Source organism: Centroberyx affinis, unplaced genomic scaffold (genome assembly GCF_046629955.1).
Source record: "Centroberyx affinis isolate AG114_WGS23_722 - 3 ecotype Tasmania unplaced genomic scaffold, CSIRO-AGI_Caff_v1 ptg002418l_1, whole genome shotgun sequence".
Classification (NCBI taxonomy): Eukaryota; Metazoa; Chordata; class Actinopteri; order Beryciformes; family Berycidae; genus Centroberyx; species Centroberyx affinis.
In genome coordinates this window covers 1-23,408 of record NW_027280664.1, presented here as the reverse complement: position 1 = coordinate 23,408, position 23,408 = coordinate 1, and the positions used below count along the sequence as shown (strand labels likewise).

General features: G+C 43.2%; 1 protein-coding gene across 1 annotated transcript in view; it reads left to right on the top strand.

Annotated features, from left to right (window-relative positions):
* Positions 1-23,310, top strand: part of LOC139656230 (mitogen-activated protein kinase kinase kinase 11) — a gene marked incomplete at its 3' end in the record, with an annotated part of 38,773 nt that extends 15,463 nt beyond the window's left edge. Inside the window, exons 2-7 of the mRNA XM_071533734.1 lie at positions 6,755-6,935; positions 10,853-11,001; positions 14,524-14,699; positions 15,807-16,053; positions 20,178-20,294; positions 23,139-23,310. Coding sequence (XP_071389835.1) covers positions 6,755-6,935; positions 10,853-11,001; positions 14,524-14,699; positions 15,807-16,053; positions 20,178-20,294; positions 23,139-23,310 — 1,042 coding nt within the window. The remainder of the gene's footprint in view (positions 1-6,754; positions 6,936-10,852; positions 11,002-14,523; positions 14,700-15,806; positions 16,054-20,177; positions 20,295-23,138) is intronic.
* Between the last annotated feature and the right edge of the window lie 98 nt (positions 23,311-23,408).

Genomic DNA, 23,408 nt, shown 5'->3' with positions numbered 1-23,408 from the left:
TATAGCTGTGAAGATGACTCCCACTGCTACCCCCGCTGAAGCCGTCCCGCCCAGACTTCGGCGCGCTCGTTCGGGGCTTCTAAACTTTTCACCACTTTCGGTACGGTCCTGAGGACGTCAGCAGACTGAAGTTATCCGGGTCAGTGGTTGATTTGGACACAGTTTGTTGCTACATGCCGTCCAGTAAGCAGCTGACTAATGCAGCGGCAGTCAGTGTGATGGCGGTGAGAGGAGGAAGACCGAGCGGGGCTGAACTGTGGATGCACTCTCCCTCCGTGCAGGAAGTGGAAGAAGAATGTGGTGTGTGTGTGTGTGTGTGTGTGTGTGCATGTGCTGAGACTGCTAAACCCTTTGTTACTTGTGTGCATTTGCGTGTTTTTGGGCTATGCTATGCATACTTGTGTAGACTTGTATGTGCGTGTGTGTGTGTATCTGTTCATAAAGCACTGAAGGACAAGGTGTGTGTGTGCTGAGACTGTTAAAACCCTTTGTTACGTGTGTGTGTTGTGTTCCTAAAAATAATGAGGGTATTTGTGTGTGTGCTGGGTGAGTATGTATGCAGTAGTGAAATGTTGTGTGTTCATGTGTGCATGCATAAATGTGTATCTGTCTCTTGAGTACTGAAGGATATTTATGTAAATGTGTGTGTGTGTGTGTGTATGATGAATCTGCCAAAATCCTGCTACTCATGTGTATTTGCATGTGTGTGTGTGTAATTGCTTTGGCATAAGAGGTTCACAAGTAAGTGCAGGAGCTGGTATACGGCCCCCGTACCCCAACCTGCCCACATCACAAAATGGACTGAATGTAATTCAATTTTGGGAATAATGAGTACCAATTTTACACTATTATGCCTATTATGCCTGCGAGTAAAAAATTCTGGTTCTGTTGTAAGGATAATTTGAACATAAGCACCTGTGAAAAATACTTTTTACGTGAACAAACAGATGTACTTGCTACACCTTTGCCCTCATAAAATGGCCACCATCCATTATTTCAGCACTTGTCAGATCTCTGATAAGGAGTCAGGACTGATAGGGAGTGAATGATGTAGCATGAATTTATATTAAGACAGCATCAAATATAGTATGTCCGGATACAGCTGTATTGGATGGACAGACGGGAGTCATTCCTATGTTCCCAAGGTCCTATGTTACCAGGGTCCTATGTTCCCCAGCTCTATATAGCACATAATGGGAACCTGAAAAAGATGTTCCCCAGCTCTGTATTTGCTTAATATGGTTGGTTAGGGTTAGGGTTAGGGTTAAACATAGTACCCTGGGAACATAGGACCCTTTGTCATGTTCCCATTATGTGCCATATAAACCTGGGGAAGATAGGACCCTGGGAACATAGATACGCTCCCGACAGACAAGGGAGAAAGGTAACAAATGCTAGCTAACATTAGCAAGACACAGCTAGGAATTGCAATCGTTAGCCTAACTGTAATTGCTAGGTTGTTGAAACAGTGTCTGTATAATAGCATAAATAATCATTATCTGGCAGGCAAATTATCTGGCTATGAATTTTCTACCTTATGTCAGGCTTGCAGTCGGTAAAGCAGGTGGTGACGTGATGCTAGCAGCCACAAAGCTAGCATCGTCTTCAAAATGTCCGTCTTGCTGCTCCTCCCCGGCAACAGCTGGATTTAACAAAGGCTTGAATTTATCAAACTTGGGCAGTTTAGCAACCTATCTCTCAGCCATGTTGTTTTTTTGTTTTTTTTTTGTTTAGTTTGTTTTTCGTTTTTGGGCACCACTTCTGTTACGATGCATTTTAGCTAACATTATTTTCTCAAGACTTCCCAGCTAACACACACTAAGTGATGTTTTTTCTTGAGTGTGCCAAGTTGGCAGCACTGCATAGCTCGAGACTGGCATAAAGACACTTTAGCTTTACATAAGTGTAGCATAGTGCAGACAAAATACACTTGTCAGTAATTCACATCTGAATGCCAGGGGGCCTGTGTGTGTGTGTGTGTGTGTGTGTGTGTGTGTGTGTGTGTTTGTGTGTGTGTTAGTGTGTGCTGAGACTCCTCAAAACCTTTGTTACTCGCGTTTTTGTGTGGGTATGTCTATGCTAGTTCAGTGTTGTGTCCATATGTGTCTGTCTTAAGGACATTAGTGTGTGTCTCTGTGTGTGTCCATGTGCTTGTTTGTGTATGTGGGTGAGCGTGAGTGTTTTTGTGTGTGTGTGTGTGTGTGTGTGTGTGTGTGCACCATTATCTATAACTCCACTTGCTAGACCCAAGCAGCCACTTTTAGCTGTGCTCTGTCTCGGTCAATCAGATGATAACAATCAGCATTCAGTGCCTCTCTCTCTCTCTCACTCTCTCTCTCACTCTCTCTCTCTCTCTCTCTCTCTCTCTCCCCCTCCCTCCCTCCCCTTACCTCCGATTGCTCTACAACAACACCCACAATTCCCTCCGTCTGTCTCTATCAGTGTCTGGAGCCACGTGACCCCTCTTAACCTCCATTTCCTAAAATAGCGCTCTGCTTATTGTGCACAGTGAAGAGGGCCGGGCCGCGGTGGGCGGGTGGGCGGGCGGGAACGGCAGATCGGCTCCCTGTGTTTTTGAGGAAAGGGCCCCACGCCGCCGGAGGCCGATTGGCCGACGCCGCCGTCACTTCCTGGAAGTGAGGTCACGGCGAGCGAGCGCTCCGGGTGGAAATGGGGGTGACTGACCGCCGGAGCTTGTTTTTCTTCTTTCTTTTTTTTTGCCAGACTCTGACCGGCAAGCAGACAAAAGAAGTAGAGCGAGGGATCAGGGCCTGTTGCGGTAAATACTGAGCTTATTCCCCACTCCCCCCCCACCCCCTCACCCCCCCACCCCCCACCCTCACCCTGAGGACCTGTGGAATTGACAGAAACAATGACTCAGCCGTGGAATGGACAGAAATTGATTTGCTGCGGAAAGGTTAAATGAGTGGACACTTTTTTTTTCCTTTTTTTTTTGTAGTTACTGTAGAGTCTGTCTTTGTTTTGGCCATGGGCTACTTTTGCTATTTCATTGGTTGTGACTGGAAATCATGAGGCTGGAGTTGATGCTGAACTCTGTGATGCACATACCTTGGTGCTGTTTCTTTTTTTCCCATAAAAAAAAAAAAAAAAAAAGAACAAGTCTGGTTCTGGGAAAAAAGGGAGATTGTTCAGTATGTGAAGTAAAATCCTCCTTTATTCTGTCCATCTTTGCACCTGTCGCACCATTTTGCCAAATCATCTCAGTCCCTTTATAACCATACAGCACATCTATGAATGAGCATGAGTGTGCAAAATCATACGTGTTATCATGTTGGGTGTGAGGAGGTGACTTTTTGAATAGTTTGCGTGTGAGTGTGTGTGTGGTTTCAGCAAGCCAGGGTGCAGACATTGCAGTGCAAGTACATCGTGAAAGCGCCAAGCCCCCTATCCCCCTTAACACGCACACACACACACACACAAACACACACACACACACACATAGAGCAGACAACACAACTTCTTGTGATGCATTCCTTTGTGACGTCAAACCCGCTGCCTCTGGGCTACGAGGCAGAGCACAGGATGTCAGAGAGTGAGAGAGAGACAAAGAGAGAGAGAGAGGATCCTTATTTATGTCTATGTCTGGTGTGTGAGAGAGAGAGAGAGTCAGAATTCACATCTGCGTGTACGCGTGGTAAGAGAGAAGAGAGACCGAAACAGACCGAGATTTGTCAGTGAAAGACACGGTTGAAAAGAGGAAAACGGAAAACAGCGCCGAACCCAGAAAGTCGGAAAGTGACTGCAAATAGCAAGAGCCTTACTTCCCTATAATAAGTGAAATTCTTTGGTACTTCTCCTCCCCTTGCGTTCTGACGGCCAGCCTTGCCCTGAGCGATGCCCGGCCTGGCAGCAAAGGGGAAGGAGGAGGCACGGCTGCCGATCACGCTGGGACACGTGATGTCACACCACACCAACCGACATCCTGATCATTATATTTCATTTTCCTAGAAGCTCAACTGGCCGGCCTTGCAGCCTTGCTTAGCGGTTTCATAACATTGGCTGGTCACCAAAATGTGTTTACAGTAGTTATAGGTTATTACATTTTACAACGTGCACTTTTCCCGATTGGGATCTTTGTGTTTGCATCTATAGATACACCCATGTTGACCCATACTTCCATATCTGATGCAGCCATAATGCTGCTGTGAGGTGAAAACCTAAAAAGTGGCAAGTTTTCAGGAATTAGCACTAGAAAGGCCAATGGACTACACTTGAAGAGGGTAAATAATTATGTAATTTCCTTGTATAATTTTGAAAATCGTAGCAAGACTTTGTATAGAATCTGAGATATTTGAATGCTAAAATTCAAATGCCACCAATTGAGCATGGCATGGCCTTTCCTGTGTTAAGACAGACACGGCTTTGTGTTTTATATGGAGTCAGATAACTGTCACACAGTTTTGATAACTGTCACAAAGTTTTGAAACTTAGTTTTGAATGCTTGAAGCGAGTTTGGAAAATTTGAAGCTCACTTTTGAATTGTTGTAGAAAAGGAATTTGCACTCGTGTTTGAGACTCCGTGGTCGTAAGAAAGTTTTGCAAACTTGAAATAAAAAAGCTGAAGTATTTCCAGCAGTGATATGCAGTATCCTTATTATCAAAGGAAGTGATTATATATGCTATTTCCTTAGAGCCACTTGAGTACCATTTTTATTCCTTGACTTGTCATTTTTACCAATTCCCACCATTTTACTGCAAAAGACACAATACTCCACAAAATCAAGCACTTTTGGTCGCATTAACTGCAAAAAACCCCTCTGCAGAATCCTGGAGGGACTGCAAAGACAACCTCCTCCACCCTTCCATTAAGTAAAAACGTGAAAATCACCAAAATTGGAATTGGGAGGTTTTCACCTGACAACAGCTTGGCTGCTGTGTTCTCAGATTGCTAACTATCCTCGCAGCAGTTTTGGAAGATATTTCATGGAAGGGCTGTAACACACCGAAGCGGGTTGATTGTTGGGGTTTTGCTTTGAACATGCATGTTGCTCAGCCGTCGCATGATGGTAGTATGCAGGTATGAGATGAGATGCAGGGAAGATGCATATCAGGAGTTTGTTTCTTGGGCTTTAATTAAAGGAATACACCAAGCTTTTTGGAGATTGACTCATTGGTCAACTTACCTGTTAAGTGATGAGAACATAGATGCCAAAATCATCCACAGTAGAACATTGGCTTTAGCATACATCATGTTGAATGACAGTAGGCTCCATGTCAACACTTTAGCATACACTATGTTGAGTGATAGGCTCTATGCTAACACTTTAGCATACACTATGTTGAGTGATAGGCTCCATACTAACACTTCAGCATACACTATGTTGAGTGATAGGCTCTATGCTAACACTTTAGCATACACTATGTTGAGTGATAGGCTCCATACTAACACTTCAGCATACACTATGTTGAGTGATAGGCTCTATGCTAACACTTTAGCATACACTATGTTGAGTGATAGGCTCCATGCTAACACTTTAGCATACACTATGTTGAGTGATAGGCTCCATGCTAACACTTTACCATACACTATGTTGAGTGATAGTAGGCTTCATGCTAAGACTTTAGCATACACAATGTTGAGTGACAGTAGGCTTCATGCTAACACTTTAGCATACACTATGTTGAGTGATAGGCTCCATGCTAACACTTTACCATACACTATGTTGAGTGATAGTAGGCTTCATGCTAACACTTTAGCATACACAATGTTGAGTGATAGGCTCTATGCTAACACTTTACCATACACGATGTTGAGTGACAGTAGGCTTCATGCTAACACTTTAGCATACACTATGTTGAGTGATAGGCTAATAAGCTACTAAGTGAGAAAATTAGAACTTACATCAGCTCTAAAACTAAATCGTAAGTAATTTTAAACGACTTGGCAGTCTGGCAGTTTTTTCTAGGATAATGGTGAAATGTACACAAAATATGATACAAAATTTTGAACTAGCAGGGACCACTTCCCCTGTTTCCATAGGAAGTTAAAGTGGTGGGCGATGGGAGACTGTGTGCAGCTAAAAATCACTGCGTATTCATCACAGTGGATGAATACGTGGTCACTCACACTGAAATAGTTCCAAAAATAAACCTGGCTGCATCAGCTATATTGAGATAATGATATTTCATTTTAAAAAATTGTATGAATCTACAGGCCATATAAAAAAAAAAAAAAACTTTTACAGTACTAAAAAGTCAGTCTTATGCTAGTGGCCTACTATCACTCATAGTGTATGCTAAAGTGTTAGCATGGAGCATCAGAGCCTCACATCAACCAATGGGACGCACTTGGTGTATTCCTTTAAGGATGCAGAGATTTATGTATTTACATAGGTTAGTCAATCGCAAGTGAACTGTGTCAGAGGATATGTGGAAATGCAATGTTCTAGTGTCAACTCGGATCGTAGTGGTCTGAAAGAAAAAAAGAGGAAGGGGAAGTGAGAGAGAGAGTGTGTGTATCCGTGTGTATCTGTGTGTGTGTGTGTGTGTCTGTGTGTGTTAGGCCCTAAGTTTAGCCTTGCATGATTGTTTCTCAATTATGCACGAGGAAAGCACTAAATCGGCCTCTGCAGCCATGCATTTAATTGCGTTATAATCGCCCGACACGTTTAACTGTTCAAAACCTTGTAACGACGTCTCGCCCCTTTCTTTTCTTTCCTTCTCGCCCCCCCCCCCCTCTTTGCTGCCCTCCCTCTCTACCTTCCTGTGTTCCCTCCACCCTTCCTCCATGCAGTCCTTCTGGCCCAGCCCATAGAGAATGAATGTATGGAGGGCCTGACGCTGAAGATCACCGACTTCGGCCTGGCGAGGGAGTGGCACAAGACCACCAAGATGAGCACCGCCGGCACCTACGCCTGGATGGCCCCCGAGGTCATCAAGTCCTCCACCTTCTCCAAGGGCAGCGACGTCTGGAGGTAAGGGTGTGTGTGTGTGTGTGTATGTGTTAGAGTCTTATTGAAGTAGGTAGTGGAAGAAGGTAGGTGTGGAGGATTTCATGCTTCTTTTGCAACTTTAAATGTCTTTAAATGATTTTTAAGTCCTGCATAAATTATAATTTACTTCATTGGATGCACATAATGCATTTTTACATTGTGCTTGCAAGGTCTGAATGTTACATAAAGCCCATATTCAGCACTGACTTACAGTAGTTTGTCCTACTTGATTTGTGCACTTGCTTAATTCAAAGGGAAGGAGAGGCAGCCCCTTGACAGGAAAAATTCGTAATCCTTTGTTGCTGGGAAAATACCATATTGATGAATATGTACCAGCCTCAAGCAAAGGATAAAATTTGGTACAGATTTTTTTTTTTTTTTTTTTACAGAGCGCACACACCAGTATTCTCAGCGGATTCTAGCTGTTATCACAGCAAAGCAGAAGTGTTGCAACGGGTGAAAATTGAAATCACTCAAACACATTAGAGTCAGGACAATTGCCGCTAATGTGTTGAAAGGAGCCGCGATACAAATAGGACAAAAATATATCTTGGTGTCTGGTGGCACCTACATGTGTTAGCTTCCCAGAGAGCTGGGTAAGAGATGAACGGGTTAGAGAGACGGGCCGGTAACCGAAAGGCCACAGGTTCAATCCCCACAGCAGTCAAGCATTAGGCGTAATACTAAAATTTTGACTTAAGAACTTGACAACGATACAAGAACAAACAAGAAAGAAACCCTCAAGGGACGCCGCAGAACAACCACCGTGCTTAATTTTATGCATCTGTCGGCTTTGTAAGCAAAATAGTTCCACATTTGGCTCCTGGCACCAGTTTTGTCAACCAGTTTAGGTGGAGTGGGATTCAGTTCAAGATGTGTTCTACTGTTGAGACGCTGCTGGCATTTCTTCAGCTGTTTAGTTCACTGTCGAGAGCCAGACTGCGGCTCTGTCTATAGAGCTGAGACGTGGCCGCCCCCCCCTTCTTCAGTAGCCATTCATTTTCTATAGAGACATTTCAGAAAATCCAAAAAAGAGTTTTAAGCTTTGGGCCAAGCAGCTACCAGTTGACTCATGAGCCCTAAACCGACACAACCATACATAACTTTGGAGCGGGTAACGTTTCCATGGTAACGGCGATGTGTCCGATGGATGGGTGCTCGCTGAAGGTTGCGGATAGTGTTTTATTTCACAAGAAAATCAAGAATAAAACAATTTCTTAACAACAAAGTTGAAATCATATTGAGAAACATATATAGTCGTTTGACAAACTGATAGCTCATGGTAAGTGGACCTTACACCATTTTAAACATTATGGCTAATAAGCAAATTCCCTATGGGAAAAATGAATAGGAAATTTACTTTTGGAACCGGACGCCGCTTCAGCTCTATTTCAAATTTTTCTTCTTCTTCTTCTTCTTCTTCTTCTTCTTCTTCTTCTTCTTCTTCTTCTTCTTCTTCTTCGTCGTCATCTTCTTTTAACTAATCCAATCCACATGTCATCCGCACATATACGCCCTCTAGAGGTGACATTAAAAATGGAAGTTCAGCTTCAATCTTGAAATCAATCTTTTGCAACGGCATCAACATAGTATTGAAATTTTGTGACAATCACGACAATCCACAGCCACGTGTTCTTCAGCGAGACGCCGTACCTGCTGCGCTCACTGTAAGTCGCTCTGGGATAAGCGGAACGCCTTAAACATACATGTAAATGAAGAGGAAACTGACGGGAAAACAGGGAAAGAGCGATGGAGTGATAGTTTGAGAGCGAGCGGTGAAGGGATGGAGGCACAGAGTGATGGATTGCAGGAGGGCCGCCGCAGCCATGTGATGGCTTCTCTTCAAAGAGCTGCTCTGTGCTTTGTTGTGGGACATGTGTGCTGCACACTGTCCTATTGTCTCCAGTATAGACAGGGAGGGAGGCCACACAGCAGACCCAACCGCAGCCCTGTATCTAGGAGTGGCTTTCTGTGTGTGTGTGTGTGTGTGTGTGTGTGTGTGTGTGTGTGTGTGCCTCTGTGTGTGTGTGTATCTGTGTGTGGCCACATCTACACAGAAAAAAAAAGACGGGCTCTTCAAGGGTTCTCTGGTTTGGGTCTGTGGTTCTATAATAATGACTTATAGAACCGTCTGATTTGTTAAAATAAAAAACTGGGGAATCAGAATAAAGTACCATGTGTGGTTTAAAAACTTCTACAACATTTGTTTCTGACAAAGGCTTGTGATTGGATGAGAGGTGTTTCATGATTGCTTAGAACTTCCACATACAAATTTGTACCTTATAACGCTAACGGTATCACTCCGCCTTAAGTGGAACGAAGCAAGCAAGGACGTGTATTGCTTAGCAACAGGGAACTGTTTTTTGTTGACGGATTTAATTAAAACCCAATGCATTTTTAATGTTATTATTGTAAAAATGTTGTAAATGTCCTATAAAAGCAATAACATATTTGAATCATAATCTCATATGCTATTTCTTAATTTTAATTCTGCTGATTTGGACAATTTCATACATTCTTAAAGGGTTCTTAGCAGCATCATAAAGAGTTGAAGAAGCATTTGAGCTTTTGCTATAAAGAAAAAAGCTGTGTCTTCTTCTACCATTCTCTAAAAGGGTTCTTTACAGCAATCAAAGGGGGTTCTGCTATGGTACAAGCCTATAGAAGCATTTTCTGCCACTCTATAGAACCCTTGTTGTACACAGTATACAGACCGTTTACTACCCCGTGGACCCAATCTCAGCTCTCCATCTCACACACACACACACACATTTTCTCAGTTTCCAACTTCTCCGTCTGACTGACAATAAACCCACGCAATCTCATTTTCACAGCAACAATCACCGCACAATCTGGAAAAGAGCAAAATGAGCGAGCGGCAGGCAGGCAGGCAGCCCCGCTCTGAAAATGACGGGTAATCTCTGTTCTCCTATTCTTTGTCGTCTGTCCTCGGCGGCTCGTCTCCACAGCCGCCGTGCGGAGACGGCGACGGCCCCGGGGGCGAGACGGCGAGCAGCGTTTCTGCACAGTCACAGCGTGTGGAAGTTGTAATTAAAGAACTAAATAAAAAAAGGCTGCGGCCTGCGCTCTCCACTTAGCGAGCCTCCGCAGTGCGTTTAGTCAGGCCCGGGCGAGGGGTAATTGACAGTGTGCGAGATCCAAGTCCTGCGCCACGCTTCATCTTCTTAAGGCCCTGGGCTGCTCCCATTGTGTCTTTAGTGGCTCCACGGCCCTGTGTGTGTGTGTGTGTGTGCGTGTGTGTGTGTGTGTGTGCGCAGAGGTTCTTCTTCTGCATGCGTGAGTTCACATTGCTTTGCAAGCACATGTGTGATCAAGCGTTATTTTTGGCATCGCACAAGTGTGCCTTGATTCTTTGCACTCGGCGTCATCATAATGCATGTAGTGTAAAGTGTAATGTGCTCTGCTAAGCACTTTAACGTGAAAGAACAAGAAGAGTTGTACTCTTATTCTTATTCTGCTACATACTGTATATCCATTTTAGAAAAGAAAAAGTCATTACTTGAAGTTCATCATTCAATCTGTTCAAGTGGTATCATTTTTGTCATCCAAGGACTTAAAAGGACTTTAAATAGTACCATCATTTGCTTTAATGTTGTGCTGTCAATCATTCAGCCAACCGAGGACTTAAAAGACTTGCTATCCTTTAAAAAGCACCATCATTTATTTGATTATATTTATATGATATTTTCTGCGAGCAGGTGTCATTTATTTTTCAAATAGTGGATATCTCATTTTGGAATGAAACTCTTCACATTATTTTTATTACCTACACTGCAGAAAAACTGCTCCAACACAATAAGCATGACGTTTTACACCATGTATCATACGTACAGTATATGTACCAATATTTGCTTGGTTGTCTGTGGCTTTTCCCCCAGCTATGGTGTTCTGCTATGGGAGCTGCTAACAGGAGAGGCGCCCTACAGAGGGATCGATGGACTGGCCGTCGCCTACGGAGTCGCTGTCAACAAACTCACCCTGCCCATCCCTTCCACATGCCCCGAGCCCTTCGCCCAGCTCATGTCAGGTGGGACAGATGTGTGTGTGTGTGTGTGTGTGTGTGTGGGTGGTGTGGATATCAAATGTCTACACACCCTTTCAAATTTTTGAGTTTCTGTTGATCTAATTAGAATTACTTGACTTGACTTCACGCGCAGGAAGATTAGCTTTGTGCATGCTTTGCAATGTGATTAGTTAAATCTTAAAGAAATACAAGTTTTTGGGGGACTGGCTCATTGTTCAACCTGTTAAGTGATAACAGGGTTCCTACGCAGGTCTGGAAAGTCTGGAAAAGTATTAAAAATGAATTTGATCATTTCCAGGTCTTGAATAGTTTGGGAATTAGAAAAAATGTCTGGAAAAGTATGGAAAATGTCCGATACACACATAATTATAGCTTTTATGTTGTTGTAGACCCACTTTGAGTCCGTAGTTTTTGTTGATGTGAAGAATAATGTTCAGATAGAGGGACGCTCTTATTACCCAGCCGCTGTCAGCATGCATTATATCAAATACAGACCAAAATCAAATCCGGTCAAGAACATAGGGTCTGGGAAAAATATGGAATTTTAAAATGGAAACCGTGTAGGAACCCTGCCAATCATCTCACATATTCTGATATTTGTCGCTGTGAAGAACAATCTTCATCTATACAGTGATATGACCTAGTTAGCAGGGGAAAGATGTCTATCTGCGTAAATCATATTGAACACCAGACAAAATCTTCAAAACAAATCAAGGTCTGGAAAAAGTATGGAATTTTCTAATTGAAAATGTGTAGGAACCCTGTGATAAGAACATAAACACCAAATCATACATGTGTCCCCAGTAGATTGGTTTTGGTGCCCCATGCTAACACTTTAGCATACGCTGTGTTGAGTGATAGCAGCCTCCATGCTAACACTTTAGCATACGCTGTGTTGAGTGATAGCAGCCTGCATGCTAACACTTTAGCATACGCTGTGTTAAGTGATAGCAGCCTCCATGCTAACACTTTAGCATACACTATGTTGAGTGATGGTAGGTTCCATGCTAGCACTTTAGCATGCTGAATGATAGTAGGCTCCATGCTAGCACTTTAGCATGCTGAATGATAGTAGGCTCCATGCTAGCACTTTAGCATGCTGAATGATAGTAGGCTCCATGCTAACACTTTAGCATGCTGAATGATAGTAGGCTCCATGCTAACACTTTAGCATGTTGAATGATAGTAGGCTCCATACTAACACTTAAATGAGAATTTGTAGCAACACCAAAGGTAAATGGTAAGCAATCTGCACCTAAGTCTGACAGCTTTGGTAAAAATTATACAAATATGGTGCAAAAATAAGGTACCGTTCTAAACTAGCAGGGACAGTCTCCTAAAAACTTGATGCATCCTTTCAAACGGTTACGACCCCCCAATAATAATGAGTGCGCACACTTACGCAACCGAGATGTTTCAGTTTTCCATTTTTAACGCGTTGTCAGAAATGAGTCGCCTTATTTTTCCAGCTTCATTTTGGTGGTTACCATCTTCAAGTGAGCGAAAAAAAAAAGTAAAGTGATGTAATGGGTTTTCATTTCAGACCCCAAGGCGATAAATACTAGAACATTGGAAAGAGAGTGCAGACATTTGATATCCACTATATGTGAGAGAGAGAGAGTGAGAGAGAGAGAGAGAGAGTAGGTTTCGAATATGGAATGTGCCAGGGTTAGTGGTATTATTCCCACTGGGGCCTCCCATGTTAAAAATGCATGCACGTAAGGCGACTGGGGTAGTGGAAGTGTCCACCAAATGGCATGTGAATAAAGAGTGTGTGAGTCCCAGAGAGAGAGAGAGAGAGTGTGTGTGTGTCACTGGTGCGAGAGTGCCCTTGCGTGCCATCAGATTCATGTCACCGGCAGCCTCTCGTTCCATTTCCCCAAAGCTGGGTTGAAATGGAGAAAAAAATTCCTCTATGTTGTTAAATGACGTGGCTGCGGAGGGGAAGTGTTATGCACCAGAGTCACCTTGTGCAACATGTTTACACCTATTCATGCTCTTTTTAGGTTATTCCATTCTTAAATGTTTCCAGGCTCTTGACAACATAGATACAAATATGCAAAAGTAGGCAGTTTTTTTTTCCGCGTAGCCTCACCTCTCCTCGTGCATCTATGTCAACTTGTCTTTCACGGTTGTATTTAAACAAGGGATCAGTGTAGAAAAACCACCGGTAGCCACCTCAGAGGATTAATTAATTATCGGATTGGTTTTTGATCTGCGTGTAATGCCTGAAAGTGTTTTAGTGAGTTATGCAAAACACCCCATAGCAGGTTAATTAAGCGTACCACTTTGAATTTGCTTGATGCAAGATTGTGCTCAGACAAGTGCACAACAAGTGCAGTGAAATATGTGTAAGTAAAAATTACAGGCATTGCAGGATATTGATTCAGCCTGCTGCAAAAACATTCATCTCAGTAAGTCGTTTAGTCTAGTATTGAGTCTTAAAATGTGATTTTTCTTAAAGGATAAGGCTGGTGTTTTTTAATGCATTAGTTACCGTCAACAAATCCTATGAAAATAACAAAATCAGCAGTAATTTTGTTTTGCCAACAAGTCTCGTCCATGTAGCCGGTGCCCAATGCAGCCATAGAACTCCATTGTATTAAAAAAATGATTAAAAACACGTCAAAGAGCCATGCCGTTGCTCTGGGCAGCATATTTCTTAACTTAATAAGCCGGCTGTAAACACGTTTTCCATCTCAGGAAAGTAGTTTCGTAGCACCGAAAATAGTCCCCGGCGTAATGAAGAATTTGTTCCCATTTAAATTTGATTTGGTAATAACTACAACAGCCTGACTTTTCGTGGCAACAGTTAGCGATTTTTAAAATGTAAACTATGTCTTTGTGAGCTGAATTTCAAGGTTTTTAGCTTACAATTGGAGCCAATGACTTCCGGGTTGACGGCTAAAAAGGGAACGTGGGAAGTCAGAAAGTAACGGGAGTAGAGCAAACGCATTGTTGATTTTGTTATTTACATAGGATTTGTTGGCGGTAAGGGATGCATTAAAAAACACCAGCCTTATCCTTTAAAACGGGTGAAGAAATCTTCCAGCGGGGAAGATGATTCAACATGTTTGAAGAATTTTCCTCAATCGAGTTATGCTCTCTTGATACTAGAGGAGTGATCTTCCTTATTTCAAGATATCAATTCAAGAAAACTCAAAATAAGTGAAACTCCACTGGAAACAAGTGAATTAATCACATAATTCATTGGCAGAATTTTGTCACTCGTTTTAAGGGAACTAAGATTTTAAAACTCTAAAACCAGACTAAATGACTTGTTAACACTGACATTTTTAGTAATTAAAGCATAGTCATACAAACATACAGTATATAGACATATATTAAATGTTTTTTGTTTGTTTCAGGTCACACAACTCCTCAATTCCTATTTTCCTCTGCTTTTCCCCACAACTTCCTTATTTCTAGTAGTTTTCTGTATTCATGTGATGTCAGTCATGCAACTACAACGTGGTCTCTGGTCTGTAACTGTGTGTGTGTGTGTGTGTGTGTGTGTGGTGACAGAGTGCTGGGACCAAGACCCCCACCACAGGCCCAACTTTGGCTCCATCCTGTCCCAGCTGACGGCCCTGGAGCGGCAGGTGAAGGAGGAGATGCCGCAGGACTCCTTCCACTCCCTCCAGGAGGACTGGAAGCTGGAGATCCAGGACATGTTCGACGAGCTCCGGGCGAAAGAGAAGGTAAGAAGAAGAAGAAGTCGCCCTTCCCTTCGGTCATTTAGCCATTTCTATCCCTGCTTTCGACCATCCGTCCATTTTGAGACATGTATCCCAGACAGGGAAAGTCAGGGAATTGGATAATTTCTCTGAGGAAGTCAGGGAATATCGGTGGATTTGACACTTTACAGGAATAGGCCAGAATGTATTTTACAACTTGTTTCACACATTCATTACATTAGATGGGGGTTCTCAGCCAACTGCAGTGGTAACCAGACTATTTTACCTCCTTACAGATATTCTAAGCTGAAAAACAACATTAACAAAGTAGGTAGGAATAAAATTTCTAGGTCATGGAAGGGCTCTGACTTATTTATGGAAAATCATGAAAAAGGCATGGAATTATACATTAGGAGGACGGTGGGAAACATCTATCCATACATCTGTTCATCCATCCATTCAGCCATCCATATTGCCATTCATATAAATAAACAAAATTCACCAGGTGCCACATCCACAATCATCCACTAAATAAGCATATTACCATCTTTGCCTCCATTTACTATATCGAACAGGTCTGGTATTGTCCTAGAACAAAAGTTATCTTCCCAAAGATGAGAAAAAATGACAAGAACATTAATTTTATCTTTGGATGTTAACAGTACTTTGTGCTTTGGTGCCATTTGGTCCAAATAAACCTTTGATGTTTTTCATGGAACATATCTACAGCAGTAGTCCATATCTAGTGACTTTTTCATTAATGCCAGTAGACTGAGAGCAGACTTCGGTCCGTCGTAGTTCACCCTGACGTTTGTGGAAATAGGGGCAGAGTGAATGCTCTTTACTTTTTCCTCCTCTCAGGCCGCATGTGTGAAATCTAACTAAACTAAAAAAGCAGTTCTGAGTCATCTGCCATCAAGGCCCAAGAGTCTGCAGGTTTTCATTACAACCAAACTCTGCAGCAGCTCATTTCACCGGAGACGAGGTTAGAATGAAAACCTCCAGACTATTGAGCCTCGATGGCGCATGATTGGAAACCACTGATCTTAAGCAGTCCAGTTTACACAGGATGACTTCCGTACTTCCTCACCCCCGCTCTTATCCACCGTCCTCCTTCCTTCCTTCTTCCAGGAGCTGCGGTGCCGCGAAGAGGAGTTGAAGCGAGCGGCGCTGGAGCAGAAGTCCCACGAGGAGTTCCTCCGGCAGCGCGAGCAGCAGCTGGCCCAGTGGGAGCAGGACGTCTTCGAGCGCGAGCTCAGCCTCCTCATCCTCCACATGAACCAGAACCAGGAGAAGCCCAACGTCAAGAAGAGGAAGGGCACCTTCAAGAAGCACAAGCTGAAGAGCAAGAACGGCGAGAAGATCAGCATGCCCCAAGGTGTGTGTGTGTGTTTGAACTGTGGGTCCATTTACTTTTGGCATTAACAGGGTAACTGAAGGTCTTGAAAAAGTCTTAAAATGTCTTAAACTCTATAACTAAAGGCCTTAAAAGTCTTGAATATAGAATTTTAAGCCTTAAATTCAGTTTGAAGTCTTAAAAATGTTGCGTTTTGGTTTGTCAGAAAGCACAAGTTGAAGGACACGAATGTCCAGATCTTCATGCCCAAAGAGGTGTGTGTGTGTTTGAGCTGTGACTTCATTGACTTGTGGCATTAACAGGTTGTCTGCAAGTCTTGGAAAAAGTCTTAAGGGGGATCAAACTCAGCCCTCTGATTGGGGGATGACCTAACTAACCACTAGGCCATAACTGCCACCCATTAAGACACCCAATATGATTATCTCAACTAAAGGTGTTGAAAGGTCTTGAATACAGTTAGATATGACAGTCTTCAATTCAGCTTCAGAGGTCTTAAAAGTGTTTCAGTTTCTTCATGTGCTGTTGTTTTTTTCCGGTGAGACAGGCCTCTATTCTCATAGGTGTACAATTGGTTTCATTTTCATGTTATTTCAGTACCGAAAATTGGGCTCATATTTCATATTTCAAGTTTGTTTTGTCAAATCTAGCAACTGGATTGTCTCTGGATTGTTGTTGACTGAGACGAGAAAACAGATTTCAAAGGCCGTTGCTGGCTCAGTCCCCAAAGAACAACGCAAACAACAAAAACAACAAAACCACCAAAAGATACAAGAGAGCAGAGAAGAGGAAGTGAGGGAGAGACTGTTGTGATGCAACTGTTGTCATTTTGCAGCTAGGCTTTGCGTGGGTTGCTATTAGAGTTTGACCAATATGGGGTTTTTGAAGGATGATACCAATATTTTTTAATCGAAGCTGCCAATAGACAATATTTTATGCTGGTATTCATTATCTTTGAATTTGACTGTTGTCATGCCCCCACACTGTCAGGGTGCAAAAGCCTCTGAAACAGCAGTAAGACCATGGGACACTAAAACTCTCCATTGAAACCACTGATACAACTAAAGCCTCTACTACTACTACTACTACTACTACTACTACTACTACTACTACTACTACTACTACTACCACCACTACTACTACTACTACTACTACCACTACTACTACTGTCACTACTACTGCCCCTACTACTGCTACTGCTACTGCTACTACTACTACTGCTACTACTAATATTACTACTACTACTACTGCTTCTACTACTAATACTACTACTTCCACTACCACTACCACCACTGCTACTACTACTAATATTACTACTACTACTACTGCTTCTACTACTAATACTACTACTACTACTTCCACTACCACTACTACTACTACTACTACTATTGCTACTACTACTGCTGCTATTACTACTACTACTACTACTGCTACCACTGTGTGGCATTTTGCTTCGGCTGCACTGTCCAACACTCATTCTCATATTTTTACCTTTTTTTACCTACAGAGCCGGTTTCTGTTTCCTATGTAGATAATCACAAACACACACAGCCTGCTACTGTCCATATCCAGGCTACCAGTGTGTTTCAATGGAAGTGTATGCGTGTGTGTGAGTGTATTTTGGGCTGAGCAAGCATGCGTAAATGCACCGTGTATGTGTGTGTGTGTGTGTATGTGTGTGTGTGTGTGTGTGTGCGTGTGTGCGTGTGTGTGTGTGTGTGTGTGTGTGTGCGCGCGCACTGTGGTCAGGCCTTTCCCAGCAGCAGCAGGGCGGTGATGTGGTGGGGGGGGTTGATGAGAGGGCAGAGCGAGCCAACCACGCCTCGACGCTTCCTGTCCATAGACACACTGCTGGCTGCCTTTCATTCTTTCATTCTCTCTCACTCGCTCTCTCTCTCTCTCTCTCTCTCCCTTCACCGCTCTCCTTTTCCCTCTTTTTCTCTATCGCTCTTTTTCACCTTCTCTGTCTCTCCCTCTCTCTACCTCTGTCTCACCCCCATCTCTCTCTCCGTTTCTCTTGATCCCCCTTTCCCTCTCTCACTCTCTCTCTCTCTCCTTTACCCTCTAGCTCTCTCCTCTCTCAAATGCTGTATTTTTGTCTTTTTCATCCCTCTCTCTTACTATATCTGCCTTACTCCCTCCCTGTTTCACCCTCCTCTTTTCCTCTGTTATTATTTTCTTTTCCTTTTTTTGTTTATCCTTCTCATCCTGCGTTTCCTTTGTACTTTGGACCCTGTAGAGTAACTCATATGTATTCTATATTATGCTATGTCATGGCCTATACTGTAGAAATAGATATGAACAAAAACAAATGATTTGTACTCTTCCTCTGTCCTTCACCCTGGCTGAGCTCAAACCTCTGTGTTCTCAACCGATAGAGGCTTTGCAGTTGTGTCACAAATCTCCCAGTAACCATGTTTGCCGCCATCATGGAGGTCAGTTGGAGGACTGGCTGTGTCCAAATAATGTCTAAATATCTAACAACTGTGCTGGGAAAGGAGAGATACCTAAACAAGATAGTTGTGGTGTGGGTGTAGGTCAATTAAAAATAAAAGCCTGTAGTCGGATGAGTTAAATTTGTTTTCAAATGTAGGTTACTGTGACACAGTAAACAGTTTAGCCCTAGTCTCTGCTCCAAAACACCCTGAGTTGTAGCTTAGGAAGAGTCAGCTCAGCTAGCTAGCTAACAGTTTTTTCAATTGTTTGTTCAGCAGTTTGTTTGCTTTGTTCAGGTAAATTAGCCAGTAGGCTAATTTCGCAAAGCAACCAATGTTAATGTTAACATGCAACTACGAGCCACTTCTACTTAGGGCTGGGTGATAATTCAATATTATCATTTATCGTCTTTCAGTGGAATCATATCATGATGATATGAAGATATTTTAATATCGTGACACACATTTCTGCTGTCTAAATTGATGATGACAAGCAAATTTTACTTAAAAACTCTGATAAAATGAGGTATGGTAGGAATATTATTTGAAAATTTCAGTTTTGTTTGACATCACACCTAACATTACCATTCGGTTCAATGAGATGAACATTAATTTGATTATTTAACGTGATTTTGCATACATGAACCATATCGTGATATATATTGATATTGAGAAAAATCCTTATGATTATCATGATATTGATTTCAACCATATTGTCCAGCCCTGCTTCTACTAGATATTAGCTACTGTGCAAATCAGATGTGTTTACAACAACTGACAACAATGATGATTAGCTAACCAGATAGCCTACTATGGTTAGCTAGCTAACAAGCTGACATTGGTCAGATTGATCAGTGATGAAATGATCAGTTCCCACTCAAAAACAGCACAGAAACAGCCACTGTTGACCAAGAGCTGAGGACCTCCAACATGGCCGCCAGAGGATGTGTTATGTCACTTGACAGACTGTCCTTCAGTCGGACAACCCGGGTTCAAGCTCTTGAGCAAGGCACTGAATCCCTACCTGCTGTTTTGTAGCTGATCCTCCGCTTTGCTCCCCCGGTGGAGGGGACAAGATAAAAGAGAATTCCTCTACAGGGATCAATGAAGTATTACATTGAATTTCCACAACCCCGAAGGTTTCAAAGAAAGCATGAAACAAAAAAAATGTGTTGCAACCTTGCAGTTCCTCCAAGGTGCATGAATCAAAACAAACCAAAGGGATGAAGTAATTCAGCTCCTCGTGGAGAACAGTTGACTAAGCTTTCATTTAAAAAAACAAAAACAACATACGCATTTCAGCTGCGATGGCTTTCTTCAAGGTTACAGGCATTGCTTGCATAGTCAACAATAAATACAATCAGTGACATCCAAAATGGCTTCCTCCGGGTCCGGGAAAATAAACCTGCCACCAAAACACAGGTTGTCTTAGTAGTTACGGTGCAGCAGTAGTGCAGAGAAGTGGGTTTGTGACTACAGGGTTGCCAGTTCAAATCCCAAGACCAGCAAGACCAGCAGGGAAAATGCAGGTGAGGAAAGTGAACAAGTAACACTTTCCCATCTCAGTGTGTTATTCCAGTCTGTATTCTGGTTCACATCTGCCATCTGGGTGGTCTAACGTCTGTCTTGTGTGTGTGTGTGTGTGTGTGTGTGTGTGTGTGTGTGTGTGTGTGTGTGTGTGTGTGTCTGTGTGTGTGTGTGTGTGTGTTGCAGATTTCATCCATAAGATTACGGTGCAGGCATCTCCAGGCCTGGAGAAGAGGCGGAACTCTCCAGATTTGGGTTCGGGCTCCTCGCCCTCTTTTGGCCCACGCTTCCGAGCAATCCAACGTGAGTGCACGCACACGCACGCACACACACACACACACAAACATGTAGGTACACGGATACACACGTGCATGCATGCTCTCAGACACAGACATTCAGAAAATCAAAGAACGTATATGTACAAGCACAGACACACACACACACAGACTCTCCTTATCCACTGTTGCAACATCACATTTCTCAGTCTCCAAATTCTCTCTTTTCATCTGCTCTCATCCACCCACTCTTCTTTTTGTCTTCCCCTGTTTCCCTACGGGCCCCCTCTCTCTCCCTCCCTCTCTCTCTCTCTGTCTTTCTCCCTCTCTCTCTGGCTTACTGCTCTCTCTCTCTCTCTCTCTCTCTCTCTCTCTCTCTCTCTCACACACCCTTTCCCAACAATAGTCTGTTCCAGTCCAAATATTATCTGACTTCCTCTCAGCGGCTCAGCACTTCTCAGCGGCTTGTTTTGCATTGCAGTGCCCCCCCCACTCCCCCCCTCCACCCTTCCCCCCCCTCCACCCTTCCCCCCCTCCCTTCTTCCCCCTCCCGCTCCCACCGGCTGCAGTTACCTGCTCGCCGCAGCGAGGGGAGCCATTGAGCCGCTCTTTCAGGCAGCCAGCCACCACCATTTTTATTTTTATTTTTTTTTGTTTTTTTATATGCATGTAGCGGCTACAGTGCGGTTTGCTGAATTAAAAATAAGCGGAGGAGAAATTCATCGCTCCAGGAGAAGGGGGCGAGAGGGGTTGCAGCAGCGGCGGTGATTTACAATGCTCTTCTGCTTGTCAGCCTCTCAGACGAACGCCCAGAGATCGCTTCCCTTCGGAGGGAAATTCTAGCCAGTAGATCACAGGGCTCTTACAAGACCCAAAAGGAAATTTGTGGTGTGGCAACAGACAGCGAAAGGGATTTTTCCAAACAATTACCGCCGGGGGTTGACATAAAAGCACAAATTGTGGTGAAACATTTATCTGTAAAAGTGGTTAGCAAATCCAAAACATCTGCCGGCTTCATTTATTCATTAAATAGAGGGCTGGGTTTCTCTCACATGGCTAATGACTCTCCTTAATGGCAATTACCAAGCCCTGAGTGTGTCTGTCATTAAAATGTGTTTAGTGGATATTTATTCTTGCCCTCACAGTAGCGTGCAGTGACTTATTGCAGGGGCTTCCTGAATTCGAGAGCTGCCAAATTGATTCGCACCAGACCACAGAATTTGTGTTTTTTTTTTTTTACCCCAAGGAAACCCATCTGGGTAGACTCGTGTTGTTACCTATGATTGATTTAGTGTAGAATTGCATGACGGTCTATACTGGAGGTGGGGAGGGGAAATTGAAACCTACAGAATAATCAGAATAGTCATCCTTATACGTTCTGTCATTGTCCCAACGTCTGCTGAGTTACATAACAGATAAATTTAATTATCCCTCATTTTGTTGGGGACCACCTGGAATCCCCTCCAGGACCCCTGGAGGTCCTCTGACCCCACTTTGGGAACAGCTGACTAACTAAATTCTGGGACCATCTTGCTTAGCATTTTTAGCATCTCAGCAGGCTGGCTGTATTACATGCAGTGGCCGCTTTGGGATGTTGTTGCCCTTATTATTATAATTTTTTTGTAGCTGTTGGGGTAGGATTAATGTTGGTTGCTGCATGTGGTTCTCTCCTAGTCTTCTTCTTAGCATCAGTTCCAGTATCTGAGGTGTTGAAATCTCTAATTTAGATCTTCATATCATATATCTATTAATTCATGACTTTTTTCCCCGACACTTTTCCTTTACTTCCTTCCTTACAGCAGGGGTAATTTTCCAGCAGTGGGATTCTACCGCTGCTGACTGGATTCAATGGAACATTACTAATCCTACATGGGGCAATTAGATGGGCAACATGATGTGAAACATGCAAAATGTTAGAAACCACCAAGATATAGAAATCATTATGGCAGAAAAATGTGTTAAAGTGTTATTCATAGAGCAAAGTGCAGGGGAGACGTTGCTTTTTAGCTGCAGTGGGCGATTGATGAAATTGCACCCTCATCTACGTTGCTTCTGTGCCTGCTTTGAAAACCTTGTGCTGGAGAGGGTGGTGGGCTGAGTGCAATAGCCTTCAGTGTAGTAGAGAGCAAAGAAAATAATGTAACATACCTGTTCAGAGAACATTTTTCTCCAAATGCTCAAGCTGAAATGAAATGAAATGAAATGAATGAAGAGCTGGAAGTACGATGCCACCGCCTGAACGCAGGGAAAAAAACATGAACATATATTAACAATACATGTATTGTTTCAGGAACTTCCCATAAGGGGTGTTAAAGGGTTTGATCATGTTGCAAGTTGTTTGGACAACTTTATTCACACCTTGTGTAGTTTCACAGCTTTCGCACACTGTTCACACGGGGGTGCAAAAGCTCAGGCGAAGGGTGTCATTGGCAGGTGAAATCCCGGCTTCTATTAGAACTTTTAGATCTATTAGAACGCTCTCGTTTCGTCTTTTCCCCGGCGACTTTGGTTCCTTCCTCCCACCCGTTTCTGCTCTGTGAAGAGTCTTGGGTTTTAGCCTAGAGGTTACCTTCCAGACTGGAGCTGTATCCACATGGCAAGGAAATCTTAACGCTGTTTCAAAAGAAAACTATGCAGAAAAAAAAAAAAAAAAAACGTCTGAGGAGTTGCAGCCTATTGAAGTTTCAGGAAATTTGGCTGTAGCAGAGAATCAATTGAGGGTCATTGTGTTGATTTCTGTGTGAAAGCTGCCCTTTTTAAAATACTCACCTCATTAGAATACAGCTAGGCAGTGTGCATCTTAATGATGTGCCAGCTGATATTAATCTCACTCTCTGTATTTCTTTCTGTTTCTCTCCCTCTCTCTCTACAGTCAGTCCTAGTGACAACAGCAGGACGTTTGGTCTGAGCTCGGTGTGGCCCCTGGACGCCCCCACCCTTAAGCAGGCCAATGGAGACCTGAGGCTGGGCCCCCACTGGAGGCCCCAGAGCCCTAAAAGCCCCAAGAGCCCCAAAGTCCTGCGCCTTAGCCCGCAGGAAAGCAGGTAGGGGGCCGACAGCCAGCCAAACCTCCGTTTTTGATCAACCTTGGAATCACTCATTACCATCATTTTTTTTTAAACTTGATAATATTCTTCATAAT